This window comes from Engraulis encrasicolus, chromosome 2 (genome assembly GCF_034702125.1).
Source record: "Engraulis encrasicolus isolate BLACKSEA-1 chromosome 2, IST_EnEncr_1.0, whole genome shotgun sequence".
In the NCBI taxonomy this organism is placed as follows: domain Eukaryota; kingdom Metazoa; phylum Chordata; class Actinopteri; order Clupeiformes; family Engraulidae; genus Engraulis; species Engraulis encrasicolus.
The window spans coordinates 1220824-1230000 of record NC_085858.1 but is presented as its reverse complement, the minus strand read 5'-3'; the positions used below and the strand labels follow the sequence as shown (position 1 = coordinate 1230000).

The 9177-nt window shown below is 47.5% G+C and overlaps 2 protein-coding genes across 2 annotated transcripts in view; one reads left to right on the top strand and one right to left on the bottom strand.

Moving 5' to 3' along the window:
• The window catches only part of lmf1 (lipase maturation factor 1), a 47620-nt gene extending 46493 nt beyond the window's left edge, over nt 1–1127 (bottom strand). Inside the window, exons 1-2 of the mRNA XM_063212282.1 lie at nt 873–1127; nt 1–205 (exon numbers count right to left, since the gene is read on the bottom strand). The exon at nt 1–205 is cut by the window's left edge and continues 105 nt beyond it. Of these exons, the coding sequence (XP_063068352.1) occupies nt 1–205; nt 873–1089 (422 nt within the window). The 5' untranslated portion in view covers nt 1090–1127. The remainder of the gene's footprint in view (nt 206–872) is intronic.
• Nucleotides 1128–1983: 856 nt separating this feature from the next.
• On the top strand, nt 1984–8802 carry LOC134465652 (transcription factor Sox-8-like). The gene is made up of 4 exons (XM_063219429.1): nt 1984–2574; nt 3451–3671; nt 4620–4904; nt 5668–8802. Exons 1-4 carry the CDS (start codon nt 2159–2161, stop codon nt 6408–6410), a joined length of 1665 nt encoding a protein of 554 aa, XP_063075499.1. The 5' UTR covers nt 1984–2158; the 3' UTR covers nt 6411–8802.
• The last annotated feature ends 375 nt before the right edge of the window (nt 8803–9177 follow it).

Here is a 9177-nt window from a genome sequence, read left to right as displayed (position 1 = left end):
CCCGCCAGCGCCATGCCGTCCAGATTGGCGTCCATGTTGCTCCAGTCGGTGAACCAGAGCAGTGAGGGCGTGTATGCCAGCGCAGCCTGACCAATATGGCCGCCCACATAGCGCTTCACACTGCGCAGGTAATCCTTGGCTGGCATTAGGCCTCGCTCCCCGATCAGCTGTTTATTCTGATGCAGCGCCACGAGGAACGCCACAACTGTGGAAAACAACACGCACACAAACACACACACACGCACACGCACGCACACGCACACACACACACACACACACACAGGCCGATCAGCTGTTTGTTCTGATGCAGCGCCAGAAGGAACGCCACCAGTGGAGAAAACAACACACACACACGCACGCACCCACACATATGCACGCACGCACGCACAAACCCACACACACACACACAGGGCTGCTGACAACTTTGGCATCTGAAAGGGCCAAAGTGGGGGCAAAACAAAGTCATCTGAAAGGGTCCCCCAAACAATATACAATGTAATGGGGACCCTATTCTGGCATTCAGACACACACACATTAATTACACAGCTTGAATGAAATATCAGAATAATATCACCAAATATGCACACGCACCACCTTACATTTAGTAGGCTACACATTCTGTGTTGTAGGCCTATGTTTTGTGTTATGTTTTGACCCGTCTTGTTTTTTGTATGTTTTTATTCCTTGTCAGCTGATGGAGAACAGACAAGATGACACTGAAAGTTACACCGAAAAACAGGCAGACCTCGCGTTATTACGCAATTGGAAGCTGTCATGCTATTGTATTGCATCGGAATGTTCAGAAGTTGAGACACTATGCGGAGCAGAGCAATGCAGAGTGTGACTAACTCAGTCTCAGCTGTCAAACTTACAGTAGATGAAAGCAATAGCACGCAGCAGCACGATTCTGGTGAGCCAGTATGTGCCTGGACTGAGAGCAGCATTCTCTGTCTTGTCATATTTGGGTTTGTCCTCCTGTGACGCTTCTTGGGTGCTGTCAGCTGTGTTGTCTTCGGAGCTCAGCGGCTCTCCGCGCCTTCTTCTCAAAGTGCTCTCGCTGCACTCCGAACTCTCACTGGAGGCCGCCATGATTTGTCAGATGGCCCACTGCGCATGCTTACAGAAGTCAGTCGTAGTCAATACCGTTTTTTCCACTTGGGGCGACAGAGGCTGGCCAAGCGCTTTATCATGTTGTGCGCTCCTCTGAGATGATTACACACGGACTATTATGATTATGAAACAAACTAACAAGTAGAACTACAGCTGCATTAAATTTGTTGTAAAGTTGTTGTTGGCTTATGGATGGAAACAGACGTCGTTGTAAAGTAACATGCGAATAGGAACATCTCTCGAGCCCCATCTTAAGCAAGCTTCATTCCACTGTCTGCATCATCACAAAAAATATATATGTTTCGTTAACAATCTTGTACATTTCACAACCCGTTTCCAGATAAGTTTCCTTTTCAGTATATATCTCAGCTGGTCGTATTCTACTGGACAGCAATCTCTCTTTGTATTGACCACAACACTTCTCTTTTTCTCAGAATTTATGAGCATGTTGCGCAGAAATAATTTGGCGTCATGTGTCCTCTAAACGGCTGCTATAATGCTTCTTGGCTCGAGGAGTGTTGTCAGTGGCTCGCGCATCACTGCCTCCACCCAGCGGGAGAGCGACCGTTGGAGCCAGACCACACTCCAGTAGCACGCTGCCGTGATTCAGCCGTGCTCAGAAACTACAGTACGGTTGTCCTTGGAAACTTTTAAACTTCCCATTAAAATTATTAGAGTATGATTGAGACGGATTAAATTACGACTCAGTTTGGTAACTTAATTTAGAAGTTGGAAAAGTGCTGCTGTCCTGGCCCGATCCCACCAATAGGACATGGAAGAGGGGAGGGGAGGGGACACGGAAAGTGGACAGAGTCTTTCATCATAGTCCTCCTCATTTCTCCCCAAGAGCATATTTGTTCCAGGGCAGGGAACGGACCTGCGGCGGTCGCCAGTTTGGAAGGCAGACAAGGGTTTGAGCGGCTCTGGAGAGCTGGCATTCGAAGTCCCGCAGCCTGCGTTCCCGTGCGCTCTGCGTAAAATGCTGCACTCTGCGTCTCTGGATTAAGTGAAGGAATTCCTACAGCACGACCGACCAGAGCATTTTGAGATGAGTGGGGAGCGGGAAAAGGTTCTTGCCGCTGTCCATCAGCCTTGCAGCCCTTCGGCGACCACTGGCTCCATGTCCCCGGATGAGCTTGATTCCGATACCCCTGCCTCTCCAACTGAGTCCGACGGGAGCCAACCGTTGTCCCGGGGGGAGAAAGCTGGTGGAGGAGACCGATTTGAGGACGAGCGGTTCCCCGCGTGTATCCGCGAGGCAGTGTCCCAGGTGCTGAAGGGCTACGACTGGTCGCTTGTGCCCATGCCCGTGCGCGGCAGCCGCTCATTGAAGGACAAGCCGCACGTGAAGAGACCCATGAACGCGTTCATGGTGTGGGCGCAAGCCGCCCGGAAGAAGCTCGCGGATCAATACCCGCATCTCCACAACGCGGAACTCAGCAAGACACTGGGGAAGCTGTGGCGGTAGGAACAACTCCTCTGCTCTTATTTATCGGAATTGGACGATATTGGCATCCCACAATGAGCCTTTTTACCGTGGGTCATGTTCACAAGTCGTTGCAGTAAGATCAACGGAGACATCCACGCTTTTTTGCAATTTATGATGTTAAAAACTTGCAATACATTTTTTTGCATTTTAGTGTGGTAGTACAATTCTAAGGGTGTGAAAATGTAGAGTAACACTTGAGGCCAGTGTCATATATACGACAGTGTCATAACAGTGTTGTAACAGTCATGAACGTGTCATAAACATTATGTCAATGTCATAGTTTTTACGTAATTTTATGACTGTTGCCATGAAGTGACATTCAATGATGGTAAAGACAGCCCAAATAATGTCAACTCTTCATGACCATAAACCATTTATGATACATTGCCCTAGTGTTTATAACTGTTTGACACTGTTATGACACTCTCACGAGGTGCATATGATGCTGGTATCAACTCAAGTATTAAGGGGCATGGAGTCACAGTGTCAGGATTGACAATTGTGTTATGATGATCCGTTAGTCCAGCCTGTGTGTGTGTCTGTGTGTGTGTGTGTGTGTGTGTGTGTGTGTGTGTGTGTGTGTGTGTGTGTGTGTGTGTGTGTGTGTGTGTGTGTGTGCGAGAGAGAGAGAGAGAGAGAGCGTGAAAATTGTGTGTGTGTCTGTGTGTGTGTGCGTGTGTCAGTGTGTGTAAGCAGCAGCCTACTATCAGAGGCACATTAGAGGGCTAATATCTGTGTCTATTTTGTGTGCACATGTGTGTGTGTGTGTGCACATGTGTGTGTGTCTGTGTGTGTGTTTGTGTGCATGTACGCATGTGTGTGTGTGTGTGTGTGCATGTGTGTAACAACAGCCTTCTGTCAGAGGGAGAGAAGCGTCCGTTCATACAGGAGGCCGAGCGTCTCCGCGTGCAGCACAAGAGGGACTACCCGGACTACAAGTACCAGCCGCGCCGCCGCAAGAGCCCCAAGCCCGGCCACAGCGACCCAGAAACGGGAGCCGAGATGGGGCATACCCACCATGCGAAGACGGGTGCCGCCATGGAAAACCCCTATCACCAGCACGATCAATCAGGTGTGTGTGTGTGTGTGTGTCTGTCTGCCTGTGTGTGTGTGTGTGTGTGTGTGTGTGTGTGTGTGTGTGTGTGTGTGTGTGTGTGTGTGTGTGTGTGTGTGTGTGTGAGAGAGAGAGAGCGAGAGAGGGAGGAGGGGAATCTAGGGTATACTCATGGGAAGACAGGGCCTGGACACCTGAGAGAGGCGTGTGTGTGTGTGTGTGTGTGTGTGTGTGTGTGTGTGTGTGTGTGTGTGTGTGTGTGTGTGTGTGTGTGTGTGTGTGTGTTGTTACTGTGTACCTGCCTACTACCTGTGTTTCTCCACAAATTATACTGCATATTTCTTTCAACTGTACGTATATCTTCTTTTGTTTTTGTTTGGCATTTGCAAAATGCTATGCCACAAAAAGAGATAATGAGAGAGAGGGGGGTTGGGGGGAGTGTGTGTGTGTGTGTGTGAGCAAAAGAAAAGGAGGTGTGAGGTAGAGAGACACAGAGCAAGATGGGTACTGCAAGCACTGATGGCACTGATCCTGGTGCCACATCCACTGGATAGGATTGCATAACACAGTAGTTCCCAAAGTGGGGGAAGGGACCCCCTGGGGAGGTCACGGAGGTAGACTACTGCGGGGGGGTCATGGACAGATGGTCTTTCGCTAAAAAAGGAAAATGCACAGGTTAACACCAAACATAATTCCATCAATTGGTTAGTAATGTATTCACTTGTCCTGTATAGTTAATAGATTTATTTGTTTTTCCTGTGAATTTTTAGCAATATTAGTAGACAAACTATTCATAGAAAATCTAGCAACATTAACGGGCCAAAAAAAAGTATATGGGGAATAGGGGTCTCGAAAATATTCTTAGTTCCAAAAGGGCTCCAGTGCACCCAGAAAAAGTTTGGGAACTACTGCCATAACATAAGTCTGTTTGTTTTTGTTTGTTTTTTTTTCCTCCTGCACACACAGGTCAGTCTCACGGGCCACCTACGCCCCCCACCACCCCAAAGGCTGAGGCAGGCCACTGCGGAGGGGGGAAGCCAGACTTCCTTAAGCTGCTTGAGGGTCGTCTACTACCACGCCATCTGGAGGCGGCTTCCGGTACTGCAGCCTCCGGGCATCATCGGCAGAACATCGATTTCAGCAACGTTGACATCCTGCAGTTCAGCTCCGACGTCATCAGCAACATCGACGCCTTCGACGTGCAGGAGTTTGACCAGTACCTGCCGCCCAACGGCACACACGCGGTATCATGTATGTGTACACACGCACACACACACACACACACTCACTCACATGCCGATACACACACAACACCCACTACACAGCATGTATTATAGGACTCCATCCACCCCATGTTTATATTGTATACTACAGCCACTCCACTCCATGTATAAATTGTATACTACACCCACTCCACACCATGTATGTATTGTTGTATGCACCGTATGAACATGTGCATACGCATTTTACACATTTAATTTAACACACACTTTTATCTAGGCCTTAATAGAATTACACTTAGGCATACTACAAAACAAAGTGCAGAAATATTCAAATTGTAAGGGAATTACAGTAAATGTTGCATGTATGCAGTATACAAAAGTATGTACACAGACATAAGTGAGTGATATGTTGAATTTTTGATTTTTTTTCAATGTGTATTATGTGCATTTACTGCTGGATACTTTAACTAGCTTCAAGATCAATACAACATATATTTGTGCTCTTCTACTTAACTCTTCTCTACTACCATACCACTCCATTCTCCTCTGCCCTACTACTCTACTCTGTTCTCTACTCTGCTCTGCTCTCTGCAACTCTATTGTGCTCTACTCTACTCCACTCTCCTCTCCTTTTCTCTACTCTACTCAACCCTATAATCTACCCTATACTGTTCTACTGTACTACTCTCTTCAACTATGTATATCCTACTCTACTCTTCTCCTACTCTTCTCCTCTCCCCTACTCTACTACACTACTCTACTCTACTGTACTCTACTGTACTCCACAACAGCCCTGTCGGAGCACCAGCAACAGCATCACCAGAGTGCAGCAGCTGGAGGTAGCAGAGGTGGCAGAGGTGGAAGCAGCGGCAGTAGCAACAATGGTGGCAGCAGTGGCAGCAGCAGTGGTGGCTCACTCGGGTCCTTTGGTCACGCTCACGGCACCGCCTTAGGCTGGAGCCAGAGGAGTCAGGACTTGATGGGTGGTGGTGGTGGAGGAGGAGGAGGAGGTCAGAGCACAGCGGAGGACACTCAGGCAACCCTGCAACAACACATCAGCAGTGCGGACACCACTCAGCCCCAGCCCCAGCCCCCGCACATCAAAACGGAGCAGCTTAGCCCCCGACATTACAGCCAGCAAACAAGCTGCGCGTCCTCCTCTCCCCCACCACCTCCACCTCCCCCTCAGCACAACCTCAGCTCCTACGCTACCCTCACCTCCTCCTCCTCCACCTCCTCCTCCTCCACCTCCTCATCCTCCTCCATCTCCACCACCTCCTCTGGCGAGTACACAGACCTCCAGACCGCCAGCTACTTCCAGGCGTATCCTGGCTACCCGGCGGGCCTCTACCAGTACCCCTATTTCACCTCCTCCAGACGGCCCTACACCTCCTCCGCCTCCTCCATCCCCTATGGCACCTCCACCACCTCCTCCCTTCTCAACACCCTCTCCATCTCCCCCGCCCACATCAACCCCCTCCCCGGCACGACTAGCTGGGAGCAGCCAGTCTACACCACACTGACCAGGCCTTAGACAGCATCCAGAGACAACTGACATACAGTCAGAGGACCACAGCATGGCGTGACTCCACCCAAAGATTTTGGCTCCGCGCATAGTCTGGCGAAACCCTCTTAGCTCGGTTCGCTCACTGTTTTTAGCCAATCAGCAAACAGCTGAGAGAGTGGTGACGCAGAACTCACCCGCGAAGTACGTTACCGATTGGTTATGGTAACACTATTCACACTTTTGTTTTGTTATTTGTATGCTTTTGCGACACTATATCGTAACAGTTATGCTAATAAAGCACACTATGGTTTTAATTTGAGTTCAGAACTCCAATGAATTTCAATGGCAGAGTAAGAACAGACCATCTCCCACCCTCCATGGAAACGGATTCCTTTCACCAGACCGTTTGATGGAGTCAACAGTCGGCTTTTGCCTAGGCTAAGAGGACCAGGCCTTAGACAGCATCCAGAGACAACTGACATACAATCAGATGACCAGACCTTTGGCCATCCACAGACAACTGACATAACGTACATGCCCCAGTTGGGGACAATAAAGTCGAAATTTGAGTTGAGTTTAGATAACTGACATACAATCAGAGGAGCAGGCCTTAGGACATCGAGACTTAACTAACATGCAGTCAGTTGGCCATCCATAGACAACTGAAATACACACAGTACTTTGGGGACAATAAAGTTGAAAGTTCAGTTGAGTTGAGATATCGGACACAATCCTTGCCCAAAAGACCAGACCTTAGAAGCCATCCAGACACAACTGACATAGAAGAGGACTAGACCTTTGGCCATCTAGAAACAACTGACATACAGTCATTTCTCAGAGGACCAGGCGGTAGACAGCATCCAGCAACAACTGACATTCATGCAATTAGACCTTACGCTAGGGACACATAGACGTGAATTTGAACAAGCGCAGCAAACTTCCCCATTCATTCCTATGAGGGAGGCGAAGGCAAGTGAACAGGAGCGGAGGAAAGCAAAATTATTTAACCAAGTTGAATATCATGCAAATGATGAGCAATTTTCGCCTGTGGTGGCCAATCAAATCAAGAACATGGCGGTTTCATTCCATTTGATTCGTTGTGGCGACTGGATGACAGTTGAGCTTTCAGAATGGAACACTGACTTTCGCCCCTCTTTTCCTTGCTCGTTTCGCCTGCTATGTGTCCCTAGCATTAAGCCATCCACAGACAACTGACATACAATCAGAAGACTAGACCTTATAGTATCCATACACAACTGACATACAATCTTTACTCAGAGGACCAGACCTTAGACAGCATCTAGCAACAACTGACATACAGTCAGAGGTTTAGACTTAGGCCATCCACAGACAACTGACATCGATCAGAGGACCAGACCTTTGGCCATCCACAGACAACTGACATACACACCATACATGTAATAGCCCCTCTGGGGACAATAAAGTTGAAAGTTGAATTAAGTTGAGATAACTGACATCCAATTCTTGTCCAAAGGACCAGACCTTAGAAGTCATCCAGACACCACTGACATGCTGGAACAAGAGGTTTAGACTTTTGGCCATCAAGACACAACTGACATCCAGAGGACCAGAGGACCAGGCCAAAGACAGCACCCAGTGACATGACTGCACCTTTCTATAGCTTCCAGCTATTTCATTCAGCACAGGGGGACTGGTCTATACAGGAAGTCATTTAATTGACAGTCATAAAGTCTATGCACCCCTTCCTTGGTCAGAGAAATGCAGCGCTAATTGGGCTAAACACACATCAACACATCACTGCTTTAGCCCTCGTCACTGCTTGTTACATTGTTATATTGGTGCAAGTTCTTTACAAGCATAACGGACAGGACTGGAGTTTTTCTTATGCTCTGTAAACGGACCTTACCTGCTCTACTCCCTGGATGCACAGGACTGGAGTTTTTCTTTTTACTGGCTTGTTTAACTTATGACAATATCCAGTTGGTTCAAGTAACCACAGTATTTGCAGTAGCTGTAAACAAGCTGATTTTTTATGTTTTTTTGTTTTGTTTTGCTTTTCAATACCAGTAATATTACTATTTTAACGAGTGATTGTTTATATCCAAGCTGAGGAGCCTGGCTCTGCACACCAAAGATATTGGATACCCTATCTCCTTGGTAACGCTGACAGCTTTACCTGGGCCTGGGACAAAGTCATCTGGAAGCCCCCTCTCAATACACACGATGTAATGAGGACACAAATCTAACCTAAAGCCAATGCCTGAAGTTCTGTCCTGAAATTTTGAAGACTAACAGTTTTTTACATACTGTTTATAAAGCTTTTGAAAAGAAAATTATTCTCAAGAGTTACCTCAAGCCATGGAGGTATCGAGCCATGTAGCCTAAACATGATGAGCACCCCACCAGCAGAAACGTTAAAGGGCACCTCCGCTTGAAGATATGCTGTATGTATCTAGATTTAAACTGATAATGTTCCATTTTTGGAAATAAGCTTATTCTACACCTCTGCTTGAGTTAAATGATTGAGTTTTACTTTTCTCCTGTACTTCTTGTGGTTGTCTGAGTATGGCAGTGCAAATTTTACCTCCAAGCTAGCAATTAACATTGAGTCCTATGAGACCAGGGCTTTGAACCAATATTTTTTTCCAATCGGTTCGTTCCGAACAGAAACGGAATTATAACGTTTCCCGTTATGAGTTCCACCAATAAATTGACGTTCCAGAACCGGTTAGAACCTAAAAAAATAGTGTTCCCGGAACGGTTAATTTCGTTCCTGTCAGCTGATTACTGTCCATATCTGACGTTAATTAAC

Coding starts and splice junctions, on each gene's coding strand:
- LOC134465652 (XM_063219429.1), top strand. CDS start 2,159: ATGAGTGGGGAGCGGGAAAAGGTTCTTGCCGCTGTCCATCAGCCTTGC. Junction 2,575..3,450: donor ACACTGGGGAAGCTGTGGCG/GTAGGAACAACT, acceptor GTGTAACAACAG/CCTTCTGTCAGAGGGAGAGA. Junction 3,672..4,619: donor TCACCAGCACGATCAATCAG/GTGTGTGTGTGT, acceptor CTGCACACACAG/GTCAGTCTCACGGGCCACCT.